Source organism: Patagioenas fasciata, chromosome 18 (assembly GCF_037038585.1).
Source record: "Patagioenas fasciata isolate bPatFas1 chromosome 18, bPatFas1.hap1, whole genome shotgun sequence".
Lineage (NCBI taxonomy): Eukaryota > Metazoa > Chordata > Aves > Columbiformes > Columbidae > Patagioenas > Patagioenas fasciata.
This window is the reverse complement of record NC_092537.1, coordinates 2,769,176-2,789,355: the sequence shown is the minus strand read 5'-3', so window position 1 is coordinate 2,789,355 and position 20,180 is coordinate 2,769,176. Positions and strand designations below refer to the sequence as shown.

Here is a 20,180-nt window from a genome sequence, read left to right as displayed (position 1 = left end):
TCGCGTTGTGTCGCCATGGACTGTTGTTCACGTCACCATGGTGAAATACAGGAGAAATCGCTAAAACTTGAATGAAATGAAATATCGAAGTGAAAATGGGTAGAAGGAGAGATAGGATTCACATGGTGTTCCCCCATATTGGAGGAGAGCGAGGAGCAGTTTTCATTGCAATTGGACATTGGAATATTTGGTATTTGTAGACAGCTTTTCAATATTTAGGGATGCACAATTTACTGAGGTCTTGAATTTTCTATTGCTTAAAAATCTCAACTTTAAAGACAACACGTTGTTTATTGTAACACTTCATTTGATCCATTTTGTTAGCGATTGCAGCATACGATGCCAGAGAGTTGCTCAATAAACGTAGCACGGTGATGGTTCTGAGCCTGTGATTCTAAAAGCAAATCTCTTTTGGCAGTTATTGCGTCTCCCGGTCAGCAGGGAATGGTAAGCGGGAAAATATTTAAGAGGTTGCCAAATGGCACCATGTAACCTGCACTATAGGGAAAATATCAGAGCACAGAACCACTGTATCAGGTAAGGATGATGAATTTCAATGTCCTTAAGGTCAGATAAGCCACGCTGGACGTAAATCAGACAAAACCTCATAGCATGGAGAATATGAAATTTTGAATCACGTTCTTAGGACTTCACTACTTCCATAATATCTGTTATCTAACATCAAAATGACCTGAGCATATCTCCAAATTATTTCTTGTCTGTTAGTTAAAGAATCTTAAGTATAGTTTCAGAACACTTGTATTCAATCACAGTGATTTCGACTGACTTTTCAAGCATAGATTTAATTTGCCTGCACTTCATTATAGCAAAAGATTCCAGCATTTTCTGCTGTGATGGCAGTTTGTTTCTTTTTTAATTGGAAGTCATACCTCGTTACGATGAAACGAAACATAAACTGTTTAACAAATAAACATATTGGAGATACACGGGACTGTAATTAGGCTCCGCTAATGACTCATTTTGGCGGGGGGACAGGTGTGTTAGGGGTTGCATGAGCAGCCAGGTGTAACGGGCTGCGCGTTGTCAGGTTGGCCAGAAGGTGCAGAAGGCAGGAGATGAGCTGCGTTTCTAAGCTTGTGCAGATGTGAAGCTTGGCTGCCACCACTGCTTGCAGCATTCATCTCTGGCATTTCCTTGGCACAGCCAATGCACGCTCAGAAAGCCTGAGCCCAATGCGAACAATGCTCGAAGGAAGCACCTCGGAGCACGGAAAATACCTCTTAGAAAGCTCTCTTTGAGCAGCACTCATGAGTAAACTGGAGGGTTCTTTGCCTTTCTGAATAATTTTCAACATTTAGCTTTTCGTTGCCTCCTACATTTAAATAGATATGTTGACTCACCCCGTTCAATCTTTATGCAGGTTCCGGGAACACTTAATTCTTTCTCAGTGCTGCTTTTCTTGTGGAGAAGTAATTTACATTTTTGTGTATTGACTGTACTGAGCGCATATGACAGTTGGTTACAGGATGAAGCTGTAGTCAAAAGAAAAGAGTTAAACACTTTCATTTCTGGGCTTCAGTTCTTCTGATTTCAGTCCAGTTGTGAAATGGTTCATTTTGGAGCAATGGGACCCCAAGCTGGCCAGAGCCCTGCAAATCCTGCTCGGAGGGTGTAGCAGTGAGTTGTACTCTGAGATTTCTGTTCTTTTAAATAAAAAGTGACATTCGCAATGTTTTCTAGTCTATACCAGTTACAATCCCTCCCCCTGTGTCTGGCAGGAAGTCCACGTAAAACTAAAACGCCCAGGAAATTCAAAGTTTAGGTCAAAATTTAAAAATATATAAATCAGTTAGAAGTATTGTACTCGGCGTGACTGCTTCCCTAAAAATGAATAACTATTTTACATACAACTTATATTGTAATATAATGTTTTTGCAACGAGGCCTTTTCAAAAATCCGCAGTGTCCTGTAATTGGATGCTTCATTTTTGAACAACTTCTGCTTGCTTATAGTTTGCAAATAAGGTCCTGATAATGTGCCCTAGAGAGCGTTGCGGTCCTTCCTTTGTCATCAGGCTTAGTGATGCTGGATGAATTCCCCAGCACGTGCAGGCCCGGGGTGCAGTCCAGGTGGACCAGCTCGCTGGGCATCCATCATACGGCACATGGACAAGTATCTTTAATTCACAATTTAATTCTTTAATATCTTTAATTCTGGCACTGTTGCCAGAGCTCATACAGATGATGTCATACTGCTCAGCACTGGCGAAGAAACAGGAGATGAAGAGAAAGAATATGACATCTTCAGAGATGAAAGAGATGCTCTGTTAAAAGTATTGAGTTTCCCCTAAGCAGTTACTTCTGCTCATAAAGAAGCCGCATCGCGTGCTTTCCATGAGCTCACGTTGTTGAATCGTGTCTCTCTGGCCCTTGTTCTTCTCTGCCAACTCCATATTTCATTAACTACTAAAAGCGGTTCCATCTTTGCATCTTTGTCTCTAAGACCTGGGACCTGGACCATCTCGGCAGCAATGCTGTAGGTTCATGCTCAGAGTTCTTGGCATGACGGAGTCTTTGATGTGAGTGACACCTTTCACTTCGTTAACATGAGCGCTAATAGCCGCAGTATGGAGAACGTCATTGGTGGGAGCATCCAGATGAACTATTTTCACGCTCATTGCAGCGATATCCTGGTTATTTACATGGGGGCAAATAGGTCACCTGCAAAACGTGGACCTTGTATTCTTCCCGAGTATAATGATATCGTTAAATTGGTATCTAATTATAATGTAGACGTATGTTTTTCTCCTTGCTGAATGCACTCAGGATCTCCAGGAGTTATTGTATATGTGGCATTTTTTTAGACTAAAATTTGTGAATGTTTGTTTGAATCTGTTGCGTAGATTCTTTTGTTTAGGCCTTAGCTACTGCAATCTCAAGAGCTTTTAATTCTTACCAAGAAGATCTGGATATTACCTGAGTCTCTTAATATTTTTATTGTAATCCAGGATCTATTGTCTATGATATTATCTCTCTATTCCAGTAACATTTTTGTTGGTTTTACGTCGTTGAGCCTGTGTACATTGCCTTACATTTGGTTCTTAAACATTTCTGACACTGTGTTAGTGATTCACCAACTAAAAGTATTATAAATGAGCATAGAACTTTGGCTTTGTTGGAGAAAATCTGCCAAGAGCCTACAAGATCAAGAAAAAAGGAAGTTATTTCCAAAAGAGAAAAGGTTTATATAGGACAGTGAGTGTATGTTAGCACAAGAAGTACAGATTATTTAATCTGTCTTTATAGTAATTTTACAGCAACTCTTGCAATCAGATTTTGCTCACAACAAGGGGAGGAAACCGATTTCCTCTCTCCTGTGTTCACTTTTACACTGCTCCTTCGTATTCCTCCGAAGAAAAAGGAAGAAAGATGATAGTGGACCAGGAACATGGTCACAGAAATTGCATCATCCCTTAGGGGAGCCATTTGGAAGAGTCTTCAATCAACAGAGCCAAACATGAAGAAAAATATGGTAGAATAATCTCAGGGATATTTCACTCAGATGAGACTAAACAGAATTTATGGCTCTCTCCCTACAGGAGCCATTTCAAAGCAGTAGTCTCCATTATTCACAGTTACTCTCCTTCCATCTCCTTTTAAAAAACCCCAACCAACCAACCAAAAAAACCCCAAAACTGAAAACAGATCTAAGATTTCTACCCATCAACTGTATTTATAAACCTGTTTCCGGGGGTAATCAAGAGTGGTATGAGTGTCACTATGGGAAAAGCTATGCACCCACGATGCTACTTTTTAACGTCTTCGTTTGGAGAGGAGGTCAAGCACCATGGTGTTTGCATTCACAAATAACACCATAGGGTTAAAAATTAAACTGACTGATGCAATACTGTTAAGAAATGAGAACCAGACAAGAAGCAGCATAATGGAGCTAAATCATAAATTATGATAAAATACTGAATTAAAACGATAGCTTTCAACAGGGCAAGGTCTGATATAATTAAAATGAGAGCTCTATCATGTGGCCTGTCTTTCAGCACACTTTATTCACTCCTTATCATATCAATTCTAGGTGGATGGTTGTTTGAGGAGTTTGGGGGTTTTTTAACCAACTGGTATTAATCTAAGGTATCTGTACAAGAAGTGTTCACAGGTGGGGTTTTTTTTGTCTTCTCTGTCTCCTCTTTCTCCTCAAGTCTGTGTCCAAACACCATTTCTAGTTCTGCCTCACTCTCTACTTCTCAATTCTGTAACTTCCAGGTTTTGTAGCCTTTGGTGAGATCAAGACTCACAAAACCATGAATTTGGTGGATAAGGCAAATGCCGATTTGTTATTTACTGCCCAAGAATCTGGGCGTCCTTGCTGGAAACTAATAAGAGATTGATTTAAAACTGGTGAAAGAAGGAACTTCTCTAAACAAGAGAGAGATAGTGAGCTGCTTGAATTGATTTCCACTGAGGTTGTGGAGGGAGATATTATCAACAGGTCCAAAAAAGGATTAAACAGTTTTATGAGCAGCGTGTTTGTAACCGGTCACTGCTGGGAAAAACGGGATTTAATGTTTAACCTCCCCGATACGAGAGCTGTGGGTGCTGGGGGTACGAGGGGCAGGTTTCTCTGCAGGAGCATCTGGAGGGGACACTGGGCTTGGTGGCCCATTGGCCCGAGTCTGAGGACATTCCTGATGGTTTAGTGCAACTGATGGTTCAGTCTTAACTTCCCTGGTTACAAAGTGCAGGAGGCTTTTCCAGAGGCAGAAACTGTTCCAACTATTTTTTCAGTAGTTTCCTCGTCCATTTTTCACAATCCAAACAAACAGTAACACACCAACTTTATCTTGTAATACACAACTGCTTATTATTTTAACTTTATTAAATACTTTCTAAAGCCCAATTGAATCATTTCCTCTTTCCTTCCTATTTTTTTTTCGCAATACTGTGTGTCTTGGAGAAGGCTGATTGCATGAGGTACAGTTTTCTCTAATTTGCCAGTTTTACTTAGCTTTACATCCCAGGGTACGTTATAACATAAGGAAAAACAGAAAAACCAAACCTCAGCCACTTCATTCGTATCACAGGATCACAGAATCCCAGAGTGTCAGGGGTTGAAGGGACCTGGAAAGCTCACCCAGTGCAATCCCCCCATGGAGCAGGAACACCCAGCTGAGGTTCCACAGGAAGGTGTCCAGGCGGGTTTGAATGTCTGCAGAGAAGGAGACTCCACAACCTCCCTGGGCAGCCTGGGCCAGGCTCTGCCACCCTCACCAGGAACAAGTTGCTTCTCAAATTTAAGTGGAACCTGTTGTGTTCCAGTTTGAACCCATTACCCCTTGTCCTATCATTGGTTGTCACCGAGAAGAGCCTGGCTCCATCCTCCTGACACTCACCCTTTAGATATCTGTAACCATGAATGAGGTCACCCCTCAGTCTCCTCTTCTCCAGCTCCAGAGCCCCAGCTCCCTCAGCCTTTCCTCGCACGGGAGATGCTCCAAACCAATATAAAACATCTTTATTGCATATTTAAATTCTGGCACAATTTGAAGACCTTGTTTATACTGATTTGGTCTTCATATCTTTGTAATAGAGAAGAGCTGCAGGTGGCTTCTTTTTTCCCCCCCCAGTTCTTTTTGGAGGGGAAGGAGTGTTTGGGAAACAGGGAAGGGGTAAAACGGTGTTATTAGTCCTTCAGTCTCTTTAATGTGAAGAAACAGTGTTCCAAAACGACTTGCTTACAGCTGCAGAACATGTCACAGAGCAAAACCCACCTTCATTAAATGAGTGAGAAAGAATTCTAATTGTTTTGAAGTTCTTATGATCAGTCTGCATATGCTTCATTGTAATGTGATACTAAAGTGCCTCAATTATGATTTGTATATTTTGGTGCCAGAAGGTTTTTTTTCTTATGCTAAATTATTAAGTTCTGTCAGCTGCTGGGCTGTCATATAGAGATACAGTAAATCACATTATATTTTGTCATGGATTACACTGAGCAATAAATTTGGGAACAGAGATCAAAGTAGTTTCACAATCACATCTGAGTGTAGGAGGGGTGTTTAACTTGTAGAAAATCTGATTTAGGTGAAACTGTTGCAGTTCTTGTGTGAATTTGAAATGAATTTGGGTGTTTGCTTGGAAATGAATAAGGTACAAATCCCCAAAAGAGTTCTCCTGTATTTAGTTCGGAGGAGTTAATTCTGACCTACAGCTGCAGGACGGAGATGGGATAAATAGTGAAACACTGGGAATGTTGAGAGCCTTGCAATGTCTTATTTATGCTTTTAATTGCTCTCATGATTGAGCACTATATTCCATTCTCCTTTTAACTGGGACTTCGCTGGACTTGTGCGCAGTTACTCATCGGTACAGTAATGCTCGCTGGCTCCGTGAAGCTTTGTTGTATTTAAACCCACACAAAGTAATCCAGCATAATCTTGCTAAGAAACACTGATTGCTTCAGATCAGACATTTGTTAGGGGATATTGTCGTATTTTGAATGTTTATCTTTCCAACTGTAGGAGCTTAACTTTTGTTGGGCTCTCATCTAATGATGTGACTTAGTAATAGTGAGTTGACTTAGGAATACTGAGGCTGTCCTTTTGTTTCCAGTTTTCCTTCTGTTCCATGAAAACAAGATTTGCTCTCAGAATGATACACACACGTGATTTTTTTTCTAGTCATTAGCTTCTTGACACTTGTTATTGCCACAAAATTCAACTTGAAATGGCAACGGTGAATCTAAAAAATAGAAATTGCCTTCCTATCCCTTTATAGTCCTTTAGGAGCCTTATAGTCTCTGCTTGGCAAAAATCAAGGTGCATGAACTTAGCTGATGTGTAATGATAAAGTGCATGGGTCTCAAAAAAGTCTCTGATTTGTGGAATAATCGTGTGTTGTGAAGCTCATATTAATTAAGTAGCCTGTAACTGAGTCAATGATGGGTCAGTGTCACACCTTGGTACCGTTGCCGTCTGTTTGGCTTGCATCTTCACAGATGTTGAGCAGCCTGTCCCTGGGTTTTCCCGGGTGGCAGCTGTTTGGGTACCAAAAACATCTGGGCCCGAGTGATAGAAGCTCTTCTGTAAACTTCTTTGTATTAGAGTGGGAGAGACTGAGTACACAACAGTGGGTGAGGTGCCCGGGATTTCTGACGAACAAAGGCAGCTCGTGAAAGCTCAAACAATTCCCGTTGAGTGCATGGTTTATATTTTAAGGCTCTGAAAAGGAAAATGCCACCGCTTTTGATATAATGTCTTAAACTCACTTTAAATAACCATCTTAGTTTAGTTGGGTAGAACAGAAGAAAACCAGGAGATATTAAAAATCATAATGCAGGGATGTGTTTGTGCTGTTCCGGATTGAGGTGTGTAACTGCGGGAAAACGGGGTTCAGTGCCCCGATGGGGAGAGCGGTGCAGCCTCAGCATCCTCACCAGGTTTACTCAGTTCGTCTTATTTGAGTGTTGAGTGAAAGAAAGGAATGGTGCCATAATGTGAAAGCCACCTGTCCGCCAGCTGTTTCGGCAAAATCTCACAGTACATCCTCAGATTAAAGTAAATTCTCCGTCTGTCCTTTAAACGCCTAATGCACCAGTGCTATCTTGTATAAAGCGTATTTAAGTTATTGAACAATTTCATGTGGCGAACTAGACTACTAATCTAGTTTTAAAACCTTGTATTTGTATACAAGGCTTGTATGTTAGGCCATGTCATGCAGTTGGTTTTAAATAAGGCACCTGGCTCGCTGTGGTATTGAATAGAAATGAGTATTAGTGAAGCTGGGCAATACCTAAATGCTCCTTAAGTGCATTTAGATGAAACCAGTGACTGTGGAGCAGTGTAAGGTTGGTGCAACTTTGGCATCAGACACCATCCAGCTGGAGTCACGTGGAAGAATTCTTGGAAGAGTCAAATGTCTGTGTTTAATTCCTCTACATAATTTGAGAATGATTAGAAATAGTCTGTTGGTTTAAAGGAAAGGCCTGGAAAACAGAGTTTTCCTGTTGCACAGGGGGTTTTTCAGCAGGGCCCCATTGAGCGCACCATTGCAACGCGCCACACAAAGGCAATTCTCTTTACAGGTACAGCGTCAAATGCGTTTCTATTCAGTCTTGGTTTTTTTCCCCATGAAAAGTACTTATAGCACATGAACAAGAGGGTTTTTTTCCCAAAGATGTATCTTTAAAGGAAAAAAGAAAAGAGAAAAGATTTATAGACCTACAAAAGCAGAATGTAAAAGAGAATATTAATGGGATTTGTGGGTATGACAGATTGGGATTTCCATCACTCATTTTCAAACCCCTTGAAGTCATTTGGTAGTTGACTAATTATTCTGTTAACGTCGATTTGGCTAGGGAACTATTTTTAATGGTCTTTTGGGTGTCTCACGTGACGTATTTGAGCTGGTGCGCGATTTTCAGTGTTCCGCGGAGACTCGGTTTGCGTGTAACTGGGCGGTGGTGTTGGTGCAGGAATTCACCCCCAGCAGTGCCAGGGACGCACGGCAAAATCCGCGTTTCAGCCTTTGAGGTCTATGGGAAATTTGTATGTGCAATCAGATGAACTTAAAAGGTGATCTGCGAATCTCTGAAGTTTAAACAGATACTGTACAGAATGTTTTAACATCCTTAATACCCAAAATTGCTGCAGTTGGCCATCCTGAAGGTCATTTTCTTTTGACGTCTGTCAAGTTACACCATCTCAAATTTTGGTACAAAGCATAATGCTGTCAAACTTGAATAGAAATATTCCAGAATGCAGAGTGGTGTGTTGTTTTTTAAGGTAAATGGGCCCCATTTACATTGGTTCTTTGATGTTAAATTCTTTGCTGCACATCAGAGAACAGTTGCTTCTTCCCTGGAGCAAGTTTTCTTTCTTCTCCTTCCCCCACCCTTTGATTTCTCTTTTTTTCTCAGTTTACTTACACTTTTATCTGACTAATTATGGAGGATCAGCTTATATAGGGCCATCATTTAGCTACTTGGAGACATCTTGAAAAATGATTATTTCATAGCTTGTACCCTTAACAGATTTCTTAAAGCTGCTTTTCTATTAGTGAGTGTTGGTGTGTATGTATAACCCTCTGGTTCATGGTAGTTGTGTTTGGGGGGTTTTGTTCTTTCTGTGTGTTTTGGGGAGATTCAAATCAAACTGAAACATTGCTGAATCAGTCACAAAACTGTAATTCATGTATACTTGAACAAGATTTCACTGTGCATCCTTAACTCATTCTGATCTATCTGCATTTGAGTTGCAGGAGTTAGTTTTCCTATTAGTTGTGTAGCATAATTAACATCTAAATTTCCATCTGAAAATCACTGTTCCGAAGCTAGAAGATGTGCACGGATTTGTAATGTTCCAAAAAGCTCTTTAGCAGCTGCGTTTTTTGCTGAACATTCAAGACCTTCTAAACCTCTTCATGGGTGTTGGTGGAAGATGAGGTTGACCAATGTGCCCATGAGCAGCTCCTGGGGCTGTTTAGGGCCTGTGTTCCATCGGGTAGAACTAAAAGCCCCTTTAATACATCTTGCACCTTAAAAATAGCGTGTAAAAACCTTGTAATTAGGATAGCACGTGGTACACTTGAGTGGTGTGGTCCCATCCTAGATCCTTTGCTCTTTTATTCTCGGTAATGCTGTTCTGTTTCTTGAAAGGAAAGAATGAGAAGGAGCCTGTGTTCGAATAGCATCCACTAATTCAGATACCACATCTGTAGTGCTCATACCGTCTTGAATTTCTCTGTGAGATGTTTTGTTGAAGTCGGTGCAGTTTTGCTCAGCAACCACAATTCGATGCTTTAAGGCTTGTTAGAGAATTATAGTTGGTTTTTAAAACCAATTAACTGTAACAAGGACATAATCTTTTTAATGCAAAAGTCCTCACTCTGTAATATAAAGTAACTGCATGTGAAATTGTCATAATCAGATAATTTTAGCTGAAATATGTATTAACTCTGTGAAACTAAACAGAAGTTAATTTTTGAATCAGTGGGATTCCTCTGTGGCTTATCCAATTTAAACCTTTTTATTAGAAAAATGGATATTACAATTGATACTTTTGACAAGTTTTTGCCAAGCGTGAGTTTCAACAGCTACCTCTCACGCACGGGAACCTAGTTTGAGACCATTAACTACATTTGCAGCGCTGCCCATTGCTATGAAAAGAGTTAGACCTTAATGAATACTGGCTGACCCTCCAAATGTTCACCTTCCAGTTGGATCCTGATTCATTATGTTTCTGAAATAGCGTGGAACCTGAAAGCGAGGGAATGCCCTGGAAATAATAGAGAAGCAGCTTATGCTTCATACAATGTGTGAGCCGGGCAGCTTCTTGTAGAAGGAGCCTGGGAAGATGCTGCTGTCGGGCACCATGTCACTTCTAACCTTCTCGTTTGTCAGGATAAATGTAACGTAAATCCTCCATGATGTTCACTGTAGGCAGCATATTTACTTTGCAGTAAGACACTACAAGAAAAAAGGTAGAAAGTGGTTTTTTGTGTGTGTGTCGTGGCGTTGCGTGTGTCCCGGGGGAGCAGTTGATGCCTCCCAGGGCTGCAGAGCAACAGCCTGGAGTCAAAAGGTGTTAACTTGGCCTCAGGTTGTGCCAAGGGAGGTTTAGATTGGATATTAGGTAAAAATTCTTCCTGGAAATGGCTGTCGGGCATTGAACAGGCTGCTCAGGGCAGTGCTGGAGTCACCATACCTGCAGGGGTTTAAAAGGTGTTTAGGTGAGGTTCTCAGGGACATGGTTTAGTGCTGGAATTACGCTGGGTTATGGTTGGACTCGATGATCCTGAGGGTCTCTCCCAACCGAAATGATTCTATGATTCTATTCTATTTTAGTCACAGGCTTTAAAAGAGGGCAAGTTCTGTATTTCCGCAGTGAAAGAAGATGCAGAAGCGCGTTCCTGTGCATCGCCGCGCATTCGATCCGACCCGTGCGCTGTAACCGCAGGGGCTGCAGAGCTTCGCTGGGGATGATGCAAGAGCCGGCCGCTGTTTCAGGTCTGCGCAGGAGAGCTGAACTCAGCAAGGGGCCTGGGTTTGAGAGCCGTGGTGTCTGCAGGGCCAGGGTGAAACAGCCAGAGCCTGCCCAAGGGTGTTCTCGCTCTTGCCACTCCAAGTTTTGGTAGCCAAGTACTTCTGAAAATCAGCCCCCTCAGATAAGGGTGGTTAGGACTGCAAGTAGATGCGAGAATTTGTGGTTTGTTGATGACTGGGAGACAACTAATAAATATTTTGCTAATTGGAATTTGTTAAAGCTGTGATAAAATAAGATGCTCTAATTGCCTTTAAAGAAGCTGGTAGGACGTACTTTCTTTGCCTTCAGTTAAGAATAAAACTATGAAATTCAGCATATCTTCCTTTGGCTCGGCTCTGCCGTGTCTATCAGAGGTCATCCTGGCTCTGCTCAGTGTGAACAAACAAGTTCTAGTTTGTTTATGGAAGTTCTGGGTGGTTTTTTGTTATTATTTGTTGGGATTTCTTCTATGAGTTCAGGAGGTTATGAAGCTGCTTCTATGAAAGACAAAGACTTTTACCCCAGGCAAGTCGAGCGAGAGCAGCTGTAATGTGATCTGAGAGCCTTGCTGGCTGGTATCTCTCCCTTTCTGGGAGGAACAGTAATTTAATCTATTACTGTAATTTATTTTTTACTTTCTTCCCTAAAGATAAACTGGCAGTTTCAGTCACTTTGTGATATGCAGTGGTGGTAAAATGTAATCTGAAGCTCAATGACAATACAGTGGAAGGAGTGTTACCATGGGTCAGCCTGAGGACGAAGAGAAGTGGAGCAGGCATGGAGGCGTCTGGCGTCACTGCTCTCCTGTTATTTATGCAGTCCCCCAATAGACCCGTATAGAGTTTGTGGCCCACTTTAAGTGAAAAGTGGAATTCAGTTTGTCTGGTGCTCCAGAATTCTTGTATATGCTGTTTTAAACCAATATGTAGTACTATTATTTCTCTTTATATCAAAAAACCCCAGTGTTATCTCAAAAAGTATGCACATATTAGATAAATGGTTTTGATCAACTTTTTTAGAAGATTTCTTAGTACCAACAGGGAGACCTGCACATGTTTCATAATCTTGGAACTAGGAGGGACTCAAGATCTTAAACTGCAGTATCATGTAAACTGTAAGATTATTTTTAACTGGCTGTAATATACTTACATTAATCCGCATCACACGTAACTACCTGGATCATACGAGATGATTCGCGTCCTATCGTGCTTGGCGGTGATTCTCACTGTCTGCAACTTTAAGCTCCTAGATTTATAGTCCGGTAAAATCAATAAAACTGTTTGCATGACCGGAATCCCTGGTGTTTGCAGGACTGGAGGTTCAGTCTTGCAATGGGATCCAAACAGGGTTCGGAGGTTCGGGGACACCCGTGGCTTCCAGAGTCCCGAGAAGAGGCGCTGGAGGAGCCCGTGTTTGGGTGCGGGATGCGGTGCCATGAAACTAGAGATGACAGATCAAAGATTTGAGCACGAGGTCAGATAGATTTGGAAAGCTTAATCAGCTTAAATTTGCTTCAGAACTCAGCTTCCTAATACGCTGTCCCCCTAAGAAAATATTTTTCTTAGACACCTGTCCTCAAATTTTAGAGCCAAGAATGCGAGAGCGCTTGGCAGTTCATTTGAGGACAGCGTTTTCATATAATACCATGGCACTTTGCAAGAAAAATACAAATCAGAATTGTGTCCCGAAATGAAATTGGAATTGGTATTGAATTATTTTTATTGTTGACTTATTCCTGCAGTGAAATTATTTGAGGAAAAAAAAAACACCTTAGGAGCTATTTTTCCTCAGAATTACAGAAATACTTGCTTATTGGATTGCACATTGACAAACCAGCCTTGTTTTCCGTTGGTTTTATTCTTTATCTTCGAATTGTGAGAATAACGCTAGGAGAAGGAAAGCGCTTGTGTGTCCATGAGCTCCCAGCTGCTTCAGCTGCATGTTGGGGTTGATTTCCAGTTTAATCGCCACCTTTAAATAGGAAAGGACACCCAACGGGACAAAAGGCAGTTGCAGACGCGAAGTGGTGTCCTCTATGTTGTGTTGTACCCGCGCAGCCCCTGCCTGCGACTTTGTCCTTTTCCCTTCGTTCAGAAACCAAATCACCAGATAAACCCATGTGTGCTGCCTCCCTCCCCGCCACACGCGCACACACACACACACACACTCTTTTAAATCCGCACAAGTCTTTATGTTTTTCTAATAATTGGCAGCAGAGGTACAATTTCTCCCCTCTTTTAAGCGATGAATAGTTGGCCCGAGATCAAAGCCAAGCCCTCGCGGTTTTTTGGCTGCCACAAAAGGGCGTTGGAGCTGGCGCGGGTCCCGGCCGCTCAGCGATAGGCATGTGGACGAGGTGCCAAGCGGAGGGGTCGGTGGCAAAGTGTCTGGACACGTCCCGCGGCTGAGCTAATCTGGTTGCCTTTTGTGTGCGTTTCAGGCAAACAGCCGGCTGAAGCAAACGGAAAAGGAGTTCAGCCAGAAGCTGGTGAAATCCTCGCAGGTAGGTGGCGAGGAGGCGGGAGCCTCAACGCGGGTCCGTTTGATTTGGAAACTTGATGAAAAGTGTAATTACTTCTGCTCTGGGTCTTGACGAGCGAGAGGAGCCAGAACCATTTCCCAAATCAAACATCCAGTGTCTTTCTTGCAGATTTTAACCTTTCGAAAAACACAGAGCATCAAGCTGACTAGAATCACAGAATCCAGAATGTCAGGGGTTGGAAGGGACCTGGAAAGCTCATCCAGTGCAATCCCCCCATGGAGCAGGAACACCCAGCTGAGGTTCCACAGGAAGGTGTCCAGGCGGGTTTGAATGTCTGCAGAGAAGGAGACTCCACAACCTCCCTGGGCAGCCTGGGCCAGGCTCTGCCACCCTCACCAGGAAGTTAAATTCTTCTCAAATTTAAGTGGAACCTCTTGTGTTCCAGTTTGCACCCATTGCCCCTTGTCCTATCATCGGTTGTCACCGAGAAGAGCCTGGCTCCATCCTCCTGACACTCACCCTTTAGATATCTGTAAACATTAATGAGGTCCCCCCTCAGTCTCCTCTTCTCCAGCTCCAGAGCCCCAGCTCCCTCAGCCTTTCCTCACACGGGAGATGCTCCACTCCCTTCAGCATCTTGGTGGCTGCGCTGGACTCTCTCCGGCAGTTCCCTGTCCTTCTGAACTGACGGGCCACAACTGGACACAATATTCCAGGTGTGGTAGAAGAAATGGGTGAGGGTTTTTTGAGTTCAAAATTTCATATTTTCCTACTTTTTCCTCCCTGAGGCCCCAAGAGGACCATGTCCTGTCACTAGGTGGCAAAGGAATGCGAGGTGCCCCGTCATTTAGCACATCATGCCTGACAGTGTTCAAGAAGTGATGGGACAACACCCTCATACACATGGTGTGAATTTTGGGCTTGTCCTGTGCAGGGACAGGAGCTGGACTCAATGACCCTTGTGGGTCCCTTCCAACCCAGCACATTCGGTGATGACCTCTCATAAAATCAAGGCAGTTGCACAACCAGGACTTGCATTTCGTGTCGCAAGGTGGTGTTTGCCGTCACAGCCAATGCAGGATGGCCGTCCTGACTCTGCCATCTTGGTGATTATTGTTGCTCTGAGCCAATTTCAACTTTTCTGCCCAAAATAACACTTCGACCAATGTCAGTGTCCTGAAAGCAAACAGAGTTTGACTTGAGTTTTGCTCTGCAGAGGAGTCTTTTGAACATGGAAGATGAAAATGAGGGTTGAATTTACATATTTACTTAAAAATGATCAGACACTATAATTTTTAAACATTTGAGATTGATTGACAGGTAGTACCAAAGTGTGAAAAATGATGGAGATGCAATGAGAAGTTAAGCTTTTAATAAGAAAATTGCCACAAGGATCTCTGTGGAGGTGTCGTTCTTCTCATTCCTCCCAACCACAGCTGAATGCCTTTTACTTGCAAACTGTGTTTTCAGCATTAGTAATAATAGGCTAATAATACTCTTTTAAAATCATTTAAAACACTCCAAAGAATGGTTTAAAAGCCTCTGAACTAGAAGCGATCAATGACAAGAAATTGCAAACTTTATTAAGATGAAAAGTCAGGCTCTCCATGTTGTATCTACTGCCAAACAAAAGTGGTTCTGGGTCCATTTGTTGAAGACAGGTGGAAGAATTTCAGCGTTTCTGACTTTTTAACCAAGGGTGAGGACAATCGCTTTCATCGTTACAGCGGGAACACTTAGGTAGTGTAGTGCAACAACTGTTCGACCTCAACGTCATAACAAATTTCATCGGACTGAAATTTCGAGGCCTGTAGAATAGTCTCAAAATGGAAAAATATTGAGACTTTTTAGATTATTTTAATATTAAGCCAGGCATTGCTGTAACTGATACTCTGTTCTCCTTATTGAGGAGCGATGGGCTCAGCGACCAGCACTGGAATTGCTCGGCGCTTTCTGTGGCAGACACAACACATACATCATGTGTCAGGGCTCTTTGGCCCAATAAAGGAGTTTCACCCTAATGTCTGAATTTCTGTACTTTTGTGGGTTTGAATCAAATCCCTGCAGTTACTTGAACATAGGGTTTTTTTGTAGCTCAGTATTAATAATAGGTCAACTGCAACTTTTCTTGTGGTCATGTTGCTGACAACATCTGTCTAATCTTACTCTCTGTGGCCTCTTGGAACATTCGCGTTTAACACCCACACACAGGAGATATTTCAAGCAATTTCCTCTGAAGTTTATACAAAGCAAACAGATTTCTTTTCTCTGAAAGGTGCTGCACAAAGCAGATCTTTCTCCTTCGATTCATGCTGAGGTTTCCTTGCATGCATTTCAAAACTCTTCTGCTAGTCCAGGGTCTTAGCCCAGTGAAAGCTTTACATCTCACTTCTGTGCTCTGTTAGAGGGTTTGTGGCTTTGTGTTCTTTTTAAAAGTGACAAAATGGAACATACGCAAAGTGGCACAGCTTTGTGTGGCTTCACGTTGTTCTCCTAATCATTTCTATGATCCATCGCCTTCTCCTGCTTTCTCATTGTACAAGGAACACACCGAGCAAAGCCAATTTGTGCAAATTCTGTGTCATCTAAATCATGATCTAAATTGCAAACCCAGTGATGCCACTTAGTTCCACCTAAAGAGTTGCACCTATCCAGATCGTCTCTAAACTTTGGCCCATGGATCTCATTAAGAGTGAATAGCCTTCCTTTTGATTGGCATTTTATCTTTTTTAATACATATTTGTTTTTAGAAAAGAAATATAGAAATATCCATGTGCGTTTTACTCATAATCTTTGTTACTCTCTGGGGTTTTCAGGTAGTAAAACATATAAATACATTTACAGCAGAGTTTTGATCAGTCCTTTTCCTCTTCCCCTGTGATTCTTGTACCTTCATTTGTAGAGTATTTCTTATTATGTTAGTCCTGTCCTATCTGTAGGTCTAAAAAACTACTTGTACTTTGTAGTTTTTCCTAATCGACTGTGGCCTTAGTATAATCAAATGTTTCTTTACCGATGAAGAGGCCTTGCAAACACACAAATCTGAGCAGCCGGCGGTCTCTTTCTGAGCTGTCTGTGTGCTGAAGTGCTTTTAGAATTAGACTATATTATGCTGCTACAGCAGCTTAACCTTAAGCTTGAATATATACATTGAAGTCAGTGACTCTCCAGTATGTTTAAGCTCTTTGCTGGGTGATGACTTACTTGTCAGCGTAAAATTCTGTAAATATGCCCGAAGGATCAGGTTTAGTTATGACTTTCCACAGCCATAAAAAAGGTGAAACAAGTAAATTTCAGCAACTTATGAGTGAATCAGGTAAAAGGTCCAGTTTAAGGGTCCCGGACTTTGAATCAGGTCCCCGGTGTATTGCTGAGCAGAACATGCTCCTTTCAGCAGCTCAAAAATTTCACTATCAAGTTTAAATCTCAGTCCATATGTAAACTGGGGTGTTTTTCTCTGCGGTATGAAGCTATAAAGCATCCTCCTAAACCAGGAGCAGCACCAGCACTATGGAAATTTGCACGGCCGGTTTCAGTGCAGCGGGGCCTGGCAACGCGCGCAGTGCTGCCGATCACAGATGTGCTTTGTTCTCATGAGTCAATATTTCGGAATGTCACACTGGAAAACCCTCCCAAATATTTTGTGTTCAGCAATTTTTGTCACTCGCAGCCTTTTTCTCTGCGTGGAATTTCACGCTTGCTGGTGTGCAACATGTTAATTTAAAGTATTCAGCTTGCACAGCACATGCTTGCACCGAGCATAAAAAACATGCAAAATACATGCCTTTTACCCAAGAGAGATTTAGCATGCTGTTTGCTTTTTCAGATCATCGCTGAGCTTAAGACAACGGTTTCCCTGCTGACGGAGGAGAACAGCCGGCAGCAGCTCGCGGCCGAGCAGCGGCTCCAGGAACTCGGGCAGAAGTTTGAAGATAAGCAGCAGCAGCTGATTACAGATAATAACAGAGCAATCAAGGTAATCTGGGCTTTCAGTCACTGGTGCTACTGGCTGTTGGAGCGTAATTAAGCGTTCCGCGGTGGGCAGATGGGGGCAGGTACCGTTCCTGTTCGCACAGCGCTCACCAGTTCGTGCGCCGGACTGGGCTTTGATGTTGCTGGTGACTCAGGCTCTCTTCCCTCTAGCTGATAGACGCCTGCAGAAAGCGGTTGGTTTTGGCGAATCTAATGCATCCACTTCACTCAAATACTTGAAACTTGCCTGTTCCCTTTCTTTTAGGGCTGACTCAGTATTTTAACATCTTTGCAGTACTTGGAAAAATGGTGAGAAATAGAAGCGAGTTGCCCCACCGGTGTGGCACGGGCTTGAGCTTGGTGTTCATCTTCCATGTTTAAGGCTGCAATGAAGGAAAGTGTGTTCTTAGTTTCCACTGAAAGCAAAGTCTCTGCAAAATATGAATGGAATAATCTATTTGCTATTTGTAATTTTTTTGCATCAGGTTTATACATCAGAGCTGCATTCTCCAAAGGGAATTCTGCACAGGTGTTCTGAGCAGTGTCTCAGAGATTTTAGCACCGGTGCTGGGAATATATTTGGTGATATTGGGTCAACTTGGGGAAGAAATTACAGGAGCTGTTCTGCTTGGAGCTCTTGGACTTTGTTTAGTATCATTAATATTGTACTTTTTTAAAATCTTCCTCTGAGACTGCTGATTTAATGGAAATGTACGGAAAGCCAGATATCCAAACAGAGCATTCTCAGGCAAGTATACTTGGGAAGCTGTGTGCACTTCTGGAAGCAGGAAGAGGTGTTTTTAATATTCGATCACTTAATATTTTGAAGAACCACACATAGTTCTAGACAAGCATATGCAGAAATACTTTGGTTTTTATTAGCCTGAGGCAAAAAACAATTGGTTTTGGTGCAAGTGGAATCCTAGATGCCCTGGAGATGGGGAACAGCATCTATGCCGTGATAAGCTGAGGACCGCGAGGGATGATTAAAGAAACATTCTAAAGACAAAGCAATTCTTAATATAGCATAAGCCTTTGAGAACCCTTAATACCGTATAAGCTATTGAGAAGACTATATTTAGCGAATGCCCATTTTTTAACAATAACGTTGATTTAAACTAGCATTGAGGAACAGATTGCAATTTCCTTTATATCATATTGGGTTGACTTCCTGTAAGACCTTCCAATTATTATTTCCTTTCAAAGGGAGAAATGCATTTCTGCAGAAACCAGTCGGTAAAGTGATATCCAGATGTGGATGCCATAATACGTGATGTTGATGTTAATTCACATTCCCGACTCTCTTTGCTAGTTAAAGATTTCTGGGTTATTATTTCACAGTTGTATCTATCTACTTGATCTTGATATTTTTTTTTAAATAGTATCTTAGACATTAGTGAAAAAGATTGAGTGACACTTTTAAGAGCATTTTGCTTCTTTTGACAACCTAAGAACCCTGTTTGGCTTCAGATGGCCTCAGTTTGGGCCAGTTTGAGACACACTTAAAGCTCTTGGCATTCTGCGTTACGCCGTGGTCTGTCTGGCCTGAGGACAAGTCAGAGTTTGTGCCGTCAGAGTCATGTAATCAGGACACAATTTTGGCTCATCATGTTCCTTTCTGGTGGCCTACAAGGTAACCAGTCTGGATGCCATCACATCACGACGCCTGATAGCAAAGACCTAATTAACAGCAGCGGTCTGACGAGGCGTTGAGCATCTGAGCGGCTCCTTTTCGCCGCCGTTGAGTTGGAGCCCATTGGGATGATGGCAGCGCTGGCATGGGGAGCAATCCCAAAAGCACCACTCGCAAAGAGATCTTTGCTTTGAACTGCCCAGGACTCGTGTTTTTTGGACCAGCTTCCAAGGATGCTGCAATGCGTCTTGCATGGGGCAAATCCAGCAACGCTCACCTGCCCTCCGCGCCGCTCCGGTGACGGGCTCACACTTCAAAGATCAGGAACCGTTGGGTTAGACCGCAGGATTAGTTGAGAGCACAATTATATTAATGCCCTGCAGATGCTTGGAAAAGCTGCTTAAATTGCCATGTCTGGTAACCCATTTGCGCTGCTCCAGTCTGGGATTTCAGGCACCCTCCAGTCCGGGTGCTGAGCTCCTGAGAACGGCCCGTGCAGGAGCTCCGTTGGTCATGGAAGTGTAGTATAAACTTATTAAGGCTAAATTTGAGCTCACTTTCTCGTGTCCCGATAGCAATCTTGCCACAACAACCCGGAGCTCAAATGGTCAGAGCGTTCACCCAACTTTGCTGCTGCTTTTGGCAGCGGTTCCTGGCTGGACTTGGCACGAGCGTCAGGTTGATTGCGTTGTAGAGATACCTTGAGGTTATTTATGAAATCCCAGCCTTAGGTTGCTTTATTTTCTCTTTTTTATGAAATCCTTTTGCATTCTGGGATTGCAAGTGCAAAACAGTTCCTGGGATTGGAACTGCAAAACACGTTCAGAGCATTTTTAATGTAGAAGTCGGTGGCCAAGTGGGGACTCCACATCAAAAAGTAAATTCTGGAAAGAAATGGATGATGGAGAGCATGCGGTGACAAAGCCACAACAGAAAAGGGAGAAAATGATGCTTTTTTGCCAGAGAAACCACATTTGTTGTTTGGCTCGGATCGCAGATTCTAAGATTCTCTTATATCCCCTGAATTAACACCAAAATTTCATTAGTAAAACATGGTTTGAAGATGACATATTTCAACACTGCGTGTGTCAGCCAGCTTA

The 20,180-nt window shown here is 42.4% G+C and overlaps 1 protein-coding gene across 5 annotated transcripts in view; it reads left to right on the top strand.

Moving 5' to 3' along the window:
* The window catches only part of CEP112 (centrosomal protein 112), a 179,882-nt gene that overhangs the window by 92,544 nt on the left and 67,158 nt on the right, over positions 1 to 20,180 (top strand). For all 5 annotated transcript variants that reach the window (XM_071816767.1, XM_071816770.1, XM_071816768.1 and 2 more), the window contains 2 exons: positions 13,434 to 13,496; positions 17,302 to 17,451. In XM_071816767.1, coding sequence (XP_071672868.1) covers positions 13,434 to 13,496; positions 17,302 to 17,451 — 213 coding nt within the window. The remainder of the gene's footprint in view (positions 1 to 13,433; positions 13,497 to 17,301; positions 17,452 to 20,180) is intronic.